Source organism: Berghia stephanieae, chromosome 3 (assembly GCF_034508935.2).
Source record: "Berghia stephanieae isolate SIO BIC M18660-M18661 chromosome 3, UCSD_Bste_1.3, whole genome shotgun sequence".
NCBI lineage: Eukaryota > Metazoa > Mollusca > Gastropoda > Nudibranchia > Aeolidiidae > Berghia > Berghia stephanieae.
In genome coordinates, this window is record NC_088362.1 from 86185827 (window position 1) to 86203116 (window position 17290).

General features: G+C 34.6%; 3 protein-coding genes across 5 annotated transcripts in view; 2 read left to right on the forward strand and 1 right to left on the reverse strand.

Moving 5' to 3' along the window:
• LOC144968707 (voltage-gated hydrogen channel 1-like) overlaps positions 1-17290 on the reverse strand; it is a 25417-nt gene continuing 8127 nt past the window's right edge. Inside the window, exons 1-5 of one of the 2 annotated variants that reach the window (XM_078907312.1) lie at positions 12371-12741; positions 10154-10315; positions 9596-9703; positions 3404-3635; positions 1-1911 (exon numbers count right to left, since the gene is read on the reverse strand). In XM_078907312.1, the coding sequence (XP_078763438.1) occupies positions 1592-1911; positions 3404-3635; positions 9596-9703; positions 10154-10315 (822 nt within the window). In that variant the 5' untranslated portion in view covers positions 12371-12741 and the 3' untranslated portion in view covers positions 1-1591. Of the gene's footprint in view, positions 1912-3403; positions 3636-9595; positions 9704-10153; positions 10316-12370; positions 12742-17290 lie in introns of those variants that run through there. The other variant, XM_078907313.1, reaches the window with a different exon arrangement.
• The window catches only part of LOC144968709 (uncharacterized), a 19886-nt gene continuing 15573 nt past the window's right edge, over positions 12978-17290 (forward strand). The window contains exon 1 of the mRNA XM_078907314.1: positions 12978-13142. Coding sequence (XP_078763440.1) covers positions 13014-13142 — 129 coding nt within the window. The 5' untranslated portion in view covers positions 12978-13013. The remainder of the gene's footprint in view (positions 13143-17290) is intronic.
• Positions 15016-16528, forward strand: LOC144968710 (uncharacterized). 2 transcript variants are annotated; one of them, XR_013644634.1, is made up of 3 exons: positions 15026-15196; positions 15961-16045; positions 16212-16528. XR_013644634.1 is itself a non-coding variant. In XM_078907315.1 (2 exons), the coding sequence occupies exons 1-2, from the start codon at positions 15890-15892 to the stop codon at positions 16410-16412; spliced, it is 357 nt and encodes a 118-aa protein (XP_078763441.1). In that variant the 5' UTR covers positions 15016-15889; the 3' UTR covers positions 16413-16528. The 2 variants fall into 2 exon arrangements, 1 of the variants encoding a protein (XP_078763441.1); XM_078907315.1 differs by having other exon boundaries at positions 15016-16045.

The following is a 17290-nucleotide window of genomic DNA, read 5'->3' on the forward strand; positions in this document are numbered from 1 at the left end:
CCAGCTGTGTATTTTGATTTGGTATAAATAGATATAAGTGAATCAGTGGAAATGTAATATATCTCAATAAACGAAACACTGAAAATGGAATTTAATGTCCAAATGATCAAAACTACAAAATCTTAGACAATTTGTAATTGGGTAGTAACTTGGAATATTACGCAACATAATACGTCGGTGAAATTAGAACAAAAAAAAATCAAAAAATCAAGTCATCATCTGATGTTAGAAGACCGTCGTTATGTCATAACATTAAAAATTATAAAGGAAAGGCACTAGATAAAAGATTATGGCAAATATGGTTGGATCAGTGTCAGTGAAACACTATCTTTTTGTTGGTAAGGCAATACAAAATTTAATCTATTCTCTAAAATAATAGTAATTTTCATGATTTATACTTGGCATCAAATTTTCAGAATCCATTTCACTCAGACAAACTACCAGAATATGAGGCAGTGGGTTCATATATGAAATTAAAATATTAAGTAGAGTGGCTTGGCGTATACAAATAAAGGTAAAATAATCTCATTGGCTATACTTATATACGATTCAAGGACTGTACATTATTGTCAAAATATTTACAGAATTAATGTTTACAACATGATATGAATATAACAAAACATAGTTAGCAACAAGTGATGCATATTATTTTATTCATATTAAATGAGATTTGGCAGTCTTTCGAGCCATAAGGCCAATGAAATTAAAGTAAGGTTCAAAGGACAGAAACACCGGCTTGCTACAGTTTATAAGGAAGACAAGAATAATTAAATGAAAAGAAACATTTACTTGGTGTCTATTGTACAGGACAAAGGTGTATCACAAAGTACTTTTTACCTGATGCAACAGACCCAAATATGTCATCAATGCTGGGAGATAGAGGTGTCTGAAAAAGAAAACTGACATTTTCGTGTTTGAGATTGGGTAAATGTCTTGTTTTGTTGAGTGTTCTTTCAATTGAGCATTAGAGGATTCAAATTGGGATGTGGATGTAAAGCAAATATTTGAGAAGAGTCTTCAAAGAATTTCAATATCTAAATTTGTTTGAAATAATTGAAAATTTCAGGGAGATAACCAGCTCAACAGCTATGTACTTTCTATGATCATAATAAGGAACAGAACAGGAAAATTGTTAATAAATAAAGAGGTAATTATTGTGAAATCATAATAAATAACAGATGCTTTCAATTTTTGCACAGGACCGATTTGAAGACAATTGATTGACATTGACCATATTTGATTAAATCACAATATTATTTCAGCTGAATATTGTAAGTGAAAATTTTAACGAATTATATTTTTACAAAGTAGCTATCTACAAACTAAATTGAATAATTCATATTCTTCATCATTCATGTAATCACCTGATAATGTCATCATTTTCAACAATGCTGAATTTTCATATTAATTAAGAATAAGTCAATGAGCCATGTCAGCAAACCCGAGCAGCTATCAATAAGTATGATAGACAAGTGAAACAATGAACCTCTTTTTATATCACTTGTTTTAAGTCAACTGATCCATTTTGATATTTAATTCACTGATAGCACGCACACTTAACACAAATCATACAAAAACAGTACACATCAAACTATGACACAATTTCTTTGGTAACAGTCTCATTCAATCTATACTTGATATTTGGCTTATCATGAGCATTTCTATCCCCATCATCCACTGACAAATTGACTTCTGCAACCACTAACTGGGTCATAGGCTCTGGCTTCTGGATCTGCTTTGGTGTGAAATCGATATTATGTTTTTTAAGAAGTCCTTGAAGGGTGGCAATTTCAGCCTCCTGCTCAGAGCAATATGATCTAAACTTAGCCAGCTCTTTTTCAACCAAATCCCTTAAATGGCGTTCCTTGTCGACACGTTTCTCAGCTTGCTTTTTGACAGAAATGACAACTCCTGAAAATGGAGTAATTCATATAATATCAAATAATACAAAGTGAAATCTTAAATAAACCAAATAAATGTGACCATTTAAACAACGCATTTCCACAGATTTACTAGGCTCAAACCACTTCACAATGTTTCATTTAGTCCCCCAGCAGGCCATGTAGAATAATATTCCTATTTCACACAGTACCAGTCACCTGTTAGGTGTCCTTTTTGTACTAACACTCTCACAATATCAGTCACTTCCTTTGGCCAGATACTACTCCACACCCGAGTTGAGTGGTGTAATGCGTGTTAAGTACATTACCCAAGGATACAATGCCAGAATCAGAAATTTTCACAATCACTGTCATCTATCAAGCCACTGACCATGATTAACATCACTTGACCTATGTGACAGGATGAGACACTGTACCAATGAGCCACTAAAGCACAATTCTTATGAAATAAATTGAATCCAAATAAAATATGCTTACTCATAAAGAACATTTCCATGGAGTCATCATGCGCAATGCATTGCCCAATGCTTCATTCACTCTCCTCAGTGGGTCATATAAAACCAAATTTCCAATAAATAAACATGTAGATGCCTTGTATAAATTTGATTAACAAGCACTAAAAACATTATGTCATTGGCAGGTTCTAATTCAGGCTAGGGCTTGAACGATTGATGAGTGTAAAGTGGCTTACAAGACACAATGCCGGGTTCAGTTTTAAAATAAAAATAAAAATTAATTAAACAAGAATAATAATAATAATAATAAAAATAATAATAATAATAATAATAATAATAATAATAATAATAATAATAATAACAATAATAATAATAATAATAATAATAATAATAATAATAATAATAATAATAATAATAATAATAATAATAATAATAATAATATCACAGAACGCTCGAGTGGTTTTTTCTTTTGGAAGAGTGACTTGTGATACTTTAAGCCATGTCTGTCCCAGCAAAAACAAAAACAATGGGATATGAGATAATAGTGTCAATTTGAACAAATTGAAAAACAAAAACAAAGATTAATAAATAAATAATGTATTTACATATCAAAAGTTTTAAATAATTATAGAAGCCCTTAAAATTTTATGAATTTTCCTTTCAGAGAAACGTACAAATATTGGGTGACATGTAAAGTCTTTTCATGCACTAATAAGAATGTTAAATAAAGGCAACATTATTTGACACCAGGGCTATCCCAGAAATTTACATCTGTATTTGACAGTACAGGGAAATGTGTGTAAAAAGTATTTTCGAAGGCTGAGAAGCCAGGTGCGTTTACAGGGGTTTGAACTCAAGGACCCTTGTTTTACTTTCAAAATATCCCAAACACGTTACTGCTACTAGCTACATCAAAAAGGTGAAAGAATGTAAAATTACAGTTTCATATGCAAATGTTAGTGTAATGATATTGATGATTTAAACTAATTTTTCACATTCATTTCATTTGAAAAACCAGGCTTTCTGATGAACTTTTTCTACACTTACCATTGACAATTCTTCCAATTCGCCAAAGTCGAAGAACAACAAGTAATCCAATACCTGAAGCTGCATCTTCGTTGTTCCTGAAGACAATGTCTAGCACAAAAGAGACGATGACGATAAAAGCATCAAACACTTCCAATTTGTGCGAGAAGAAAACCAGACGAAGTACATAAAAACGCAAAGAAATCTCAATCAAAAACAAGGACAATATGGACAAGCTGAGATAATGGAAGATCTGAGAAATGAAAATAAAAAAGGCAGTAGTTTAATAAAAAATAATTGGTATGCTCAAAATGACCATTCAAGATTTCTATTGACAAAACAAAATAGGATTACAGATCAATAATAATGATTTTTATTAGCAAAAAATTAACTCATTAAAACTAAAAGATTTAAGGTGCGTGAGCTTATCTTAAGAATATTTAATGTTAAGAGGCTGTATAAGCAGAAAACAACTAGCACAATGATGCTAGATAAGAGACCACCATAGAGTTTTTAATTCTTATCTGAGATTCTCTGTCACAACATATTGCACCTTCTGAGTTCTGAGTAAACAATGAGATTATTTTTTTGAAAAGGTTCAAAACTCAGGTTCTACAGTTATCAAAACAATGCCTTATTTAAAAACTTTCTTTATCTTGCGACCTCCAACAGGTTTTCAAAAGGAACATGCAATGACTGAGGCTGTGTATAAAGTTCATCGCATTGACATGCCTGGGTTAATGTAACATTTAATTTATAGAATAAGTTTTATAAAAAAGCTAAAATAATAATGAACAAAACCAACAAAAACACGACAAAAATCACCGCGTAAGTGAACAGATTGATGAAAATAATATAGTGTACTGAAATAGCACTTTCCAAAGAAAAATCAAGAGATCTCAATGACTGGATATGATTTTGGAATGTTTTCTATTTTAAATGTCGAATTATATTTTTGAAAAGGAAATCCTTCCTTTTTTCGTGCAAGACTTTAACTATCTGAAATATTTGTTAACATTCAAAAATCAGGAAAACCAATCAAAACTGGATTATTCTCATACGTTTTCAAAATAAATTTTGTCTTTTATTGCCAAACATCAGACCATAACCTCTTCAAAAGTATAATAATAAATATATATGACCCTCCGCCTCAAAACGGTATTAAGTTGGATTTTTCAATTTTTGGGTTTTTGGTACCCAATCATAGCTTATTTTATGCTTTAAAATTTGATACCAAATTGATAAGATTCTGATTATTTATTGCCTGAGATATGACCATTTGAAGTAGGGAGAGCGTAAAAACCAAGTTTTGAGAAAATCGACTTTGAAGTGAGGCACCGTTTTCATGCATAGTCAAATCAATGGGCAAAGATAACTCCTTAGATACGGGCATCGAAAATTTGACGAGAATAATAAAATTTGGCAAGAGCTTAGAATATACATTTAATAATGTACATACAAATTTTTGAAATAATCCAATTATTACTTTTGTAGTTAGTCTTTGTTATGTAAGACGTCCTTAAAATAAATAAAACACCAAAATTTTTTATTTTTTTAATGCCGACAATTTTATGACATTGCTCACTTTCTGAAGAATTTTTAAATATTTAAATAAAGAATCAATGAAATAAGAATGATGAATGTGACATTTTTGTCTTATCTAATAGAGGAAATACGATTTCGAAATGCCAAAAGTTAAAGAAGGGTTTATAATTTCAAAGAACAGTTTTGAAACTATGTGAAGCCAGGTGGGCAGGGAAAGAAATATGAAGAAAGAGGATGAGAGAGGAAGAGAAAGAATGAGAGAGTAAAATAAACACACACACACACACGTGAGAGAGAGAGAGAGAAAGAGAGAGAGAGAGAGAGAGAGAGAGAGAGAGAGAGAGAGAGAGAGAGAGAGAGAGAGAGAGAGAGAGAGAGAGAGAGAGAAAGAAAAAGAGGAGCGAAAGGGTGAGAGGAGACAGACTGCTTGTGCATTAAGAGGGCAGGAGAGAAATAGAGTAAAGATTTAAGCCATTATAGTGTGTGTGTGTGTGTGTGTGTTTGTGTGTTTATGTGTGAAAGAAACAAACGGGAAACAGAGAGAGTGAGGTAGACATGAAGAAAGGAATGGAGGCGGAGCAAAGAATTGTAGGGATAGTTTAAGAAATCATTTTGTTTCAAAGTAAGTTATAGTCAATCAACTGGAAACATATTGACCAATGAGATTGCAATTAAAGAAATGGACTGGTCAAATTATTCATTGCATTGCTTTCATTTTGAGTCAGATGACAGCTTGAAGAGGAGGGGGTGGGGCTTATTGTGTAATGACTTACATGAAAACATGTTATTAAATCTCTCAAGTTTTTCTTAGCATTCACCCACATTGTTGATTGTCTAAAAAGACCCCCCTCACCCTTCTTTCAATATACAAAGAAAACACGACAAAACGAACATCTCTCTCTCTCTGCTTGTCCCTCTCTCTCTCTCTATCTACCTATTTATCCATTAACAGGTCTGTCTCTCTGTCAAATTATAAATTATTTATTTACTATTCTGCTTTTGTGCTTAAAATTAAAAGTTTATCCTACAACAATCTCTGTAAGTGTAAGATCAGGCAACTGTTGTCCTATTAAAGTCTTAGCTTGTCCTATAATTTCATGAATAAAGAAAGAGGGACAAAGGACCCTCACCTCGATCAGCGTAATAGCACGTGATGTGTATCAAAATGCACAAACACACCCATATGTAACACACGCATGCTGATGTCATGACACATCACCCAGGCATTTTAATGGCCGACGGCACATATGATGAACGTTGACCAATCAGAATCATTCATTTGTAAGGTTGTCAGGAAAGTGAGTGGAGCAGGCACTTATGTTGGTAACAACAAGATATGAAGTGAATAGAAAAGTGCCAGAAGACAATAGAGAATAAAATTTTTTTCGCGGCGGTGGTGGGGTTTGAACCTGCGACCTTATTGGTACGACAACTCCGCCTGGCAGGTGAGAGCGTGGCTCTACCGTGTGAGCTATCCACGAACACAAAAATATTCGTTTCAAACTCAAAGTCATTACTAGATCCCTCTCTCACCCACTTCTTGAGACCGCCGATTCGTTCGTACACCACCATCGCGAATAATTTTGACCAGCAGTTAAGCTTAATAGCCAATATTCTCAACACAAACATATAACATAGAAACGATTGAGACATTGAGTATGCTCCGGTGTATGGGGTGAATTTTTAATTCAGAAAAGTGAGTGGAGCAGGCACTAATGTTGGTAACAACAAGATATGAAGTGAATAGAAAAGTGCCAGAAGACAATAGAGAATAAAATTTTTTTCGCGGCGGTGGTGGGGTTTGAACCTGCGACCTTATTGGTACGACAACTCCGCCTGGCAGGTGAGAGCGTGGCTCTACCGTGTGAGCTATCCACGAACACAAAAATATTCGTTTCAAACTCAAAGTCATTACTAGATCCCTCTCTCACCCACTTCTTGAGACCGCCGATTCGTTCGTACACCACCATCGCGAATAATTTTGACCAGCAGTTAAGCTTAATAGCCAATATTCTCAACACAAACATATAACATAGAAACGATTGAGACCTTGAGTATGCTCCGGTGTATGGGGTGAATTTTTAATTCAGAAAAGTGAGTGGAGCAGGCACTTATGTTGGTAACAACAAGATATGAAGTGAATAGAAAAGTGCCAGAAGACAATAGAGAATAAAATTTTTAAACTTAACTTAGCTTAACTGCTGGTCAAAATTATTCGCGATGGTGGTGTACGAACGAATCGGCGGTCTCAAGAAGTGGGTGAGAGAGGGATCTAGTAATGACTTTGAGTTTGAAACGAATATTTTTGTGTTCGTGGATAGCTCACACGGTAGAGCCACGCTCTCACCTGCCAGGCGGAGTTGTCGTACCAATAAGGTCGCAGGTTCAAACCCCACCACCGCCGCGAAAAAAATTTTATTCTCTATTGTCTTCTGGCACTTTTCTATTCACTTCATATCTTGTTGTTACCAACATAAGTGCCTGCTCCACTCACTTTTCTGAATTAAAAATTCACCCCATACACCGGAGCATACTCAATGTCTCAATCGTTTCTATGTTATATGTTTGTGTTGAGAATATTGGCTATTAAGCTTAACTGCTGGTCAAAATTATTCGCGATGGTGGTGTACGAACGAATCGGCGGTCTCAAGAAGTGGGTGAGAGAGGGATCTAGTAATGACTTTGAGTTTGAAACGAATATTTTTGTGTTCGTGGATAGCTCACACGGTAGAGCCACGCTCTCACCTGCCAGGCGGAGTTGTCGTACCAATAAGGTCGCAGGTTCAAACCCCACCACCGCCGCGAAAAAATTTTTATTCTCTATTGTCTTCTGGCACTTTTCTATTCACTTCATATCTTAAGGTTGTCAGGGAAAAACCTAGATTTGTTTACAATTTTTAAAGTTCATTATTGGTTGAACCATGAAATTGTGGAAACAGTCATGCTTTATCTGAGATAGATAAAGATACACCCTTTGCTGTGATATCTTACAAGCTATTGGAGGAGAAAAAGACTTAGTATTACTAAGACTTGGAAAAGGTGGCTCTCTAAGAGAAAGTCAACTCTCGTTTTGAATGTGTTAATGATAGTTACATTTTTAAACTTGAAATTTATATAACTTATCGTCAATATTTATGTTGATTATTATGTTTTCATGTAGAAAAATGAATGTAGTTTCTGAAACAACCAAAAACTGAAATTTGATAATTTTGACCATTTCGACTTTAACCCTCTCGTGTTCAGATTCTTTTTGGGGGAGTAGATAATGAGTTCCCTATATGGCCATGTCAATCATGTAGACATCCTTTGATGATATAAGCCTACTCTTTGATATCTGTAGTCGCCTTTTCGTTTTCTACGGTCACTCATGGCTAAACTCCGCCCAGAAACGATTTCATAGGTCCGTCCATCACCAAATTTCAAACTTTTGTTCTCGTGAGTTCTTAAGTTTTTTGACCGAAGAACGATTGGCTACTGAGCATCTTGACCCTTCAACGATTGGTCGTTCTGGCAGCTCACGTGTCAACAGCCGTCAACAATGAATTGAATCATCGCTGAGGCAGTGGAAGACGGCCATGGAATAGTTGCGTCACATCGCCACGTTGTTGAATAAATTATCCAGGCATGGTCAATAGGTAAAAAAGCCAAATTGTGTTCTAGTTACATTTGAAACAAACAAAGTATATCACTGATCTCGTCTCTTTGAGATATAAAGAATGATATAAAAATCAAGAAAATCGGCCGATAAATAAAAAAGTTGCTAAAAAAAGCTAAAATAAACAAAAGCAATTTTTAAAATCAAATTTATTCGTAAAACAGTTGGTTTTTTCAAGCTGATTTCAGCAATGTGACTTTCAAATTCCTCAGAATTATACTTTTTAGATTTTAGCTTTTAGGCCTACTCAATAAGGTGTTATATTCCTTGCATAACAATAGCATAATACATCGACGGGGAGAAGCGTCTTTGTTTCGGCCAGCTGGATAGATAGCCTGTGATTGGTCGAAGACTTTGAAACACTTGATTCACAATTCTACACGAATGGACCCTGGATTGACCCCGGCGGTCTATCAAAGAGGTGTAACAAATTTATTTACCGACTATTTTTCTTGGTGCTAAAATTACAAAGTAATAATTTCGCATCAGAAAAAATAACTCTGAAGTTCCTATCTCTTTATTACAATAAAATTGATACATCGAATGACAAAATCGACCCACAAATAAGGGAGTTATAAATTATTCATAATATTTTTAAAAGTTTAAAATAATTGTCTTCAAAGTCATTTTTCATCACCAAAGTCGTAATATTTTACCGATTTTTACCAAACAAAGTGCAATGTCAATGATTTTCACCCGCAAATAAAATAGGATTTAAATCGCAATTTCTGAAACGTATTTTCTTTTCTGTCGGCAAATTTATAAAAATCAAAGCTGAAAACATCCTGCGACAGTGACAGGGCCTGTCATTTCCTTCATAACGATTGGATTTTACTTACTGAGGCCAGTCTTGACTACCCCGCCCATGAATATTATGCCGTTGTCGGTTTTTGTCGGGTTGAATCTTAAGAGTTAAAACCGATTTTCTTAGTTTTCCAAATCCCGACTTAATACCGCTTCGAGGCATAGGGTTACATATTTTTAAAAAAATAAACAAGCAATGGCAATCTCACATGTGGCACATATTCATGCTCTTCTCCTAGTTTTACGATTTCCAGGTCAAAAAGAAGCTCTGCTATCACCATCAGACAGTCAAGGATGACCAAAATCATAACACCAACCTGTCATAAATGTAAAAAAAAAAAAAAAATCATAAACAAGCAAATGATTAAACTCTACAAATGAAATGAAGAAAAATTCTCATTCCTCAGATTTTAATTTACTCACTTTACATGTTATTTTTAAATTCTTGAGATTAAATGACTGAGTGAAAAGCTGCTCATTGTTTCTGATAGATATGGTTTCTGCCAAATTTGGAAATGCAAAAGTGCATTGATCTATATGGGTAATTAAATACAGGAATGTTGTGCAAAATTTCATGACTTTGTGATTTGTGCCATTAGTTTCGAATATTATCATTTTTCTCAGCAAAACAAGATTTTCAGAATCCATACAAAACATGAGAGACCAGACCAGGACTCGTGTAGGAATGAATGTTATTTTACCATATTACTATCATGTTTACATAATTTCTTTTATAATCACATAAAATGGCTACATTTTCAACCTACCATGAATTTGTGAGAATGAATAATGTGATCCAATTTGTCCCTAACAGTTATCATCTCATGTTTGTTGGTGTCATCAGAACCAGAGGTCACTGTACTGCAATCATCTTTTTCAATAACCTTCTCCAAATCATCCTGCATCTTTTTTAGACCATCCATCTTCATCTGAAATAGAACAAGGAAATAAACAATTTTAACATGGACTATTGTCCATCCTATATGAAATGGTGTGGCGTGTTTTTCTTATTAGCTTGTGTTTAATAATAATTAATCGGGCCATTATTAATTATTTAAAAATAGCTGACTGGTGGCGTGGGTTTAGCCATTTTAGGCATAATATACAGGTAATTTTATTTTACCTTTTACACCGAGAGAGCAATGCAGGTGATGGAACTCCATCTTAAACTTAACCAAGCCAGAATCATTTTGATATTACTGCTGACTTGATGAAAATAGACATCTTTAGGTCCAACCATATATTCAATGAGAGATATGATATTTGAAAGAATTTAGTCTCATCGTCGAAGTATTAAATAAATCCCAGCGGTGTACTATGTGAAACTAGTGTTTTAATAAATAGAAGTATTCACATTAACTTATTTGAAATTGAAAAATGTAAGTTGTTTGTTTTCCATTATTTTTACGTACGGTGGATTTTACAGATTAAATGGCGCTTTCAAAACTTTCCTTTTTTTTCTTTACACATTGAAATAAAATGAAACTTGACTGGATAATCAAAAAGACAAATTCAATGTAGAAAGAATCATCACTCCCCTCCCCTCAAAAAAATGTCCAAGAGGCCATCCAAAAAGTGTTAATGTGACAGACAAAAAGGTCTCTATCAAAAAGAAATAAATCAAAATATTTACAATGGTATATTAAGAGCTAATGATAATGAGACAAAACTTGGTTTCATCATGCAGGAAAGAAGAAAAAAAAAAGGATGATGATCTTATTCGGACTATACAATAAAACCAAAATAATGCACCAATCCTGAACGACCTTATTCTGGCTTCATATAGCCTAAGTAGTATTATCAATGCCCCTCAACCTTAGTAACAGCCTACTGATATCCCCCCTTTGACCAAATTTGGGCTAAATATAGCCGGAAACATAGAGCTGTAAAAATAAAAACAGACTCGCACAGAAAACAGATAGGTGTGTAGTTTTCCCAACCATACTGCCATTTCGCTACAATAGTAGCAGTGGTAGTAGTAGTAGTAGTAGTAGTAGTAGTAGTAGTAGCAGTAGTAGTAGTAGTAGTAGTAGTAGTAGTAGTAGTATCTAGTAGTAGTAGTAGTAGTAGTAGTAGTAGTAGTAGTAGTAGTAGTAGTAGTAGTAGTAGTAGTAGTAAGTAGTACAGTAGTATTAGTAGTAGTAGTAGTAGTAGTAGTAGTAGTAGTAGTAGTAGTAGTAGTAGTAGTAGTAGTAGTAAGTAAAGTTGTGTAGTATAGTAGTAGTAGTAGTAGTAGTAGTAGTAGTAGTAGTAGTAGTAGTAGTAGTAGTAGTAGAGAGAGAGAGAGAGAGAGAGAGAGAGAGAGAGCATAATTTCCAGATCTAATCGGGGCGTTTGGTGATGATGTTATTAGTAAAAATAATAATGATGATATAATACATATAATAAACAAAATTTAAAAAATATTTTAAAAAATAAATAATAATATAAATAATAATAATAATAATAATAATAATAATAATAATAATAATAATAATAATAATAATAATAATAATAATAATAATAATAATGATAATAAACATCATCATCATTATCTTACTATTTTATTATCATTCTTCTTCTTTTTAAAATTTTTATTTTACTATTTACTATACTATGTATTATTATTATTATTATCATTATTATTATTGGCAATGAGGTTCGGCAGTGTAGACAATGCTACCCGCCCAAAAGATACCTATCTAGCCTAGTTTGATATCCATAGTTATGTGGCCTTCAGTAAGCCACTTCTCCTTAGAGGTCAATATGCGGCGCTGCGCTGCGACTGATACCTGGGTTATTCCCTTAGTTCTTTTTTGTTCAAAAGAATATTAGTATATTTGGTTTTCGTACAAGAAACTGGCAGGCTTGACACTACTGATACAATACCTCTAGCTCCCGTGAGCCCCGCCCCCGTTCGTTTTAATCTTAAGTTCTTCTGTCAGATAAAATTAACTACATGAACTACATGCTCTGTATTAATAGGAAAACATGCATTGCCAAACCTTGAAGAGGACTTTATGCTCCCTGTCGAGTAATAACGTCAGTAAACATACAATATAATATAATATAAGGTACCGACGAAGTTTATCAAGGTTGGGTAAATTAAATCTCTTCACTCTTCACATTTCTGTTTGTCAACAAAAGAAAAGCTGTTTGAGCAGATAATTTCATCAAATTTGCCAAATGAAGTACTCATGTTTTATTTTATTTATCTCTTCATTTCTTTTTACCGCATGCTTCTCTTTGATGAGTTAATTAAGCAAAGATTGTAATGACACATCGACTATTGGTATCTCTTTATGTTGTTTAGATAATTGATATTTGATTTTTCTTATTTGGCTTTAAAATAGTTAAAATGACGCCTTTCTGCTCCCCGGTTGGTACAAAAGTGTAATTCGGAGTTGGGGTTGTAACATTTCATTGGTAATAACTGTCAAACTTCAGTTTACGTGCTTTTAAAAATGCACATGAATTTATCACAAATTGCCTGTCATATATTTCTTAATTGATTGATGGCCAAGCTATTTAAACTAAATTGAAGGTAAAGTATTTCTCTGTTGCATTTGTGTGATGGTTTTGCTTTTTAATTTCACTTCTATGTATTTTTTTTGGGAGTAATGTCCCTTCCCCTGTTAGTCGAACAAAATGTCAACAACAAACCAAACCGAAAGCTTGTCAGAAGAATCCACTGGGAATGAAGACGGGAAAGTTCGTGTTATTAAAACACCAACAGAACTTCAAAGACTGAAATTAGAGAAACTTATGAAAAACCCGGTAACTCCCCTTTTTATGACAATAATTGTAGGAGTCCATAAGGCCTAGAGTTAAAGTTAAAGAGGCGCGCCTGTGATCCAACAATAGGAATAGGTGTACTTTGGTAAAAAATTCAAATTGGATTGAGCTCAATGAATCCTATATCATTTTAAAGTGCTTTTCAACACGATTCTAATGATACCAAATTTGTGAAAATCAGATAAGCAGAAGAACAGTTATGTTAATTTAAAGGCTGGAAAATGGTCTTCTATTTGCCTTTCCTTTGTTACTTTGTTATTTACTGACGGACTTTGTGACCTGAAAATTGTTGCATTTCCGGTAGTAACCACCATTTGGATTTCAAAACTGGTCTAAAATGGCCGCTAAGATTTGAGTAAGGATTTTGCTGGAACGAATTTCATGGATGCGGTATACAACTTTGCCCTGAATTTAATTTTATATTAAAGTTAAGATGTTTAGTAAACGTGCCATCATGAAATTTTGATTTACTAAGTTCTAATCTTTTAATTATCCAAAGCTAAATTATACCTTATTTTATCCACAATCAAAAGATATACTAAATTGTCATTGATTTTAAAATAAACTACACCAAACGATAGAGTAATTTCTCCTGAAGAAAATAAGACATAAATCATTAAAATCCATCCATAAACAAAAAATCTATGGAACTTTTTCTGAGACCCATCATTCAAAAGTCCAAAAAATCGGGTCACAGCCACTAGCCCATTTATCGGCTCCCTGCTGGAGGGCCAAATGGACGTTTACCAAAGTACCTACCAACAAGCCCTTGGCCTTGATAAGTGCAATTCGCCTTGAGCACCCCCCTCGTTGATCTTTACCTTGCAGCTGGTGAGTGGGCTTGAGCCACACGGGAGGGCAAAGGTGGAAATCCGGTTGACCGTCACGAGACCATCCCGGGTATCGAGCCAACGAGCCACATGAGCTGCCCCTTGTGTGACTAAATTCGATCCAACCGGTGACCGAATAGCAGCCGCTATCCCGGGCGCCACACTACTGCGATATGATGGTTCCAATTCAGCAAAGTCAATGGCGAAGCGGTCTGCCGCCTAGCCAAATAGTACCGCGTTCGTGTCGCCAGGGTCGTCGGCACGTTTGAAAAGAAAGCAAGCGTCCATCCACACCTTCGCTTCACGGCCTGCCGAACAGAAAATGCGATATCGGGGATAGCGAACTGACGCATATATTGTCCCTGAACTTCGAGAGTCGGAGTATGGAGAAAAATGAACTTTTGTCAAAGCTACTGGCCGCCCATAGCGTAGACATCTTCTGTTACAAGAGACCCACCTTTATTCAGGCGCGCAATCTTCCCGATTCCAGATCCCAGGCTATACGGTGGTCCAACGAGAGGACACTTTGAGGCTCAAAGGAGGGGTTAGCGTTTACGCTAAAGAGCCATCGAAGGTAAGGGTCATAGAGAGCGTAACGGACAGCAATGGGGTGAACCGAATTTCCGTGGAAGTAGGTGGACTGTGTTTGCATAAGGCAGAAAACACAAGAAGGCCCAAAATGGGGGTCTCCTTTTGAAATAAACTTATTTCTATGAAAAAATCCAAATTCACTTATTTTTTTGTGTGTTTTGTGTTGATTTATGGTTAAGGAACCTGTGTGAGCAGTTTGAAAAAAAAATATTTTGTTGTTATTAAGATATTGTTTGTTGAAGTGTTTTTTTTATGGGTTTTGGCGACAACAAACGTTTTCATTTCAGCCACGGTAGTTTCGGAAAACTGCGTTAAAGAAACATGAAATCAACTCAGAAATTCTTTGAATGGCCATATTTTGTGAAATAAAACATTAAAAAATCGGAGAATGAGTTTCATTTTAAAAAATAATTATGATTTCATGCTTAAAATAAAGAAAAACGGCCGTTTTCGAAAACACAAAGTTTTGGGGACTTCGTAATTCTTCCATAGCGAGGCTCTTACTTCCTGTAAAATACGAGTCAAAACATCCGGTGTCTACATCGTTTTTCCATAGCTGCAGTTTTTGTTTACGGCCCTAAAACGTTATCCGATAACTTCGACGAGTGAAAATTGGTAAGTTGACTATTTTTATTATAATTTTAAGTATTTTAGTATAATCATTGTGAAATTCAAAGGATTTGTGTTAGTTTTAATGCCCGTTTTTCTGTGTGTCGCTCTTCCATAGCAGTTTTTCCATAGCAGAATCAAGCCGGCTTCGATTGTTTTGATTCTGATAATTCCATTTCTAACCCCTGAAAGTCGATAATCGACTTATTTTATTGTAAATATATGATGAATAACAAGATAGAAACCCACAACTACGCAGGATGATGTTATTTTGGCTTGAAATGCCTTGATTTAATGTGCGATACGGCAAAGTTTGGAAAACTGCTATGCCACAGAATAGCGAAACCAATATGGCGGCTGATTCACGATAATGGCATGGCTGGCGACCCATAAGAAATCAACTAAATTTAGATTAAATTTATGAAAATGATAAATAGACGTTATTTTTATCAAATTTGAATAGAATTATGTTCCCTTTCATTTAATTTGATTCCCACCATTTTTCTTTCTTGTATGATTCAGATAACATCAGTAAAATTTCTCTAATTAGTTGTACATTTATTTCAGCTACTTTTCTTCATATAAATATTTCGATGATTATATGTTATTAGACTCATTATTAATATTATTTGCTAATTTGTATATTTTTCTTTGGGCAGGTTCTTTTATTATTTCATATTGCATTACACTTCTTAACATATGAGATATAAACACAACTTTCTATTTGACTTTAATGTAATACCAGAACCATATTTACTTATCTTTCCCAGATCAGACTGTCCAGTGGTGAAGGTGGGGGAGTACCTCAAAATAACATGCGAGATAAACAAGCTCACAAAGACTTTTTTTGCTGTTGTAAGAAGTTTTTCATACCTTTAATGCAATATTTTGTAATATTTATAACTCATTTTCATGTTTTCTGAAGTTGCAGGTGGTAAGCTGTTGTTTGACTTTGAAATTTGAATTTTTTTTTTGTGATAAGAATATACCTATCATCTTGTTTCTTGTAATTTTTCCACAGGTTTCAACCCCACCAGAGCCTTCTTCTGATGCTCCATTCGTGCGATTCATGCGGAAGGGCCCTGGCAAGAGTTATGTGTTTGGTGATGTTCCAGATGAAAGCTTCATCAGTCAGGGCCCTCCGGACAACTACCGCTGGACGAAAGTGCCCTCGGAGCAAGTTACGATTGATAACAGGGGGCACTATTTTTTAAAATTATAATTGATTGTATATATTAACCTTTATTTGTATTTGCTGTATATATTAGATTTATTGATTATTTATAACATTTCAAAGAATTTTATACTTTAAAATAAAAAAAACATGAAAACTTCAAATTTTTCCGACTCGTGTCCTTTTGTATTTTTTTTTTTTACATTAAAAAAAAAAAATATGGCATGAATCCTGCTATTATTTTGAGAAAAATGCATGGGCTGCTTAGTTATGCTGTTTTAAGATGATTTCAAATGCCTGGGGGCAGGTTTGCATTGAAATTTTGGTGATCCTGAGAATTACCAGAAATTTTCAAAAAACGGAAGAGTTGTCTTTCTTTGACAATTTCTCTTCATGTAAGAGGCCTGCTGCTCTCAAAAGCTATTTTTTCTGAATCTGCAATGATTAACCTTTCATTTGATACCAAATATGATGTGTTTGGAGTATTTTGAAAATTGGTCAAAATGGGCCCCAAAATGAAAACCCTCTGAGACCCTTTGTGTTTTCCGCCATAATATTTACAAACAACCTATAGCGACTTGGCGGGCTGGCTTCAGGGAAGGGAGGTGCACTACGGAACAGGTCATTGCCTTTACAGAGCATATTGCGCAAGGGTACGAGAGAAAACATCAAACAGGTGCTGTATTTATAGACCTATCAGCGGCGTATGATACGGTCTGGTGCGAAGGGTTAATGCTCAAACTTGCAAAGATCATAAGGTGCAAAAAGACCTTGAAGTTGTTCTCTTTTTAGGGGAAAGACAATTCCACGTCGCGCTGCGAGACGCTACGAGTAAAGTAAGGAAATTGAAGAATGGGGTCCCTCAGGGTTCGGTACTTGCGCCAATGTTGTTTAACGTTTACATTAGCGATATGCTGAACACTTCC

Excerpts from the sequence above, each read along its gene's own strand:
- LOC144968710 (XM_078907315.1), top strand. The coding sequence starts at position 15,890 with ATGAGATATAAACACAACTTTCTATTTGACTTTAATGTAATACCAGAA. Across the intron at positions 16,046-16,211 it reads CAAAGACTTTTTTTGCTGTT|GTTTCAACCCCACCAGAGCC; the intron begins GTAAGAAGTTTT and ends ATTTTTCCACAG.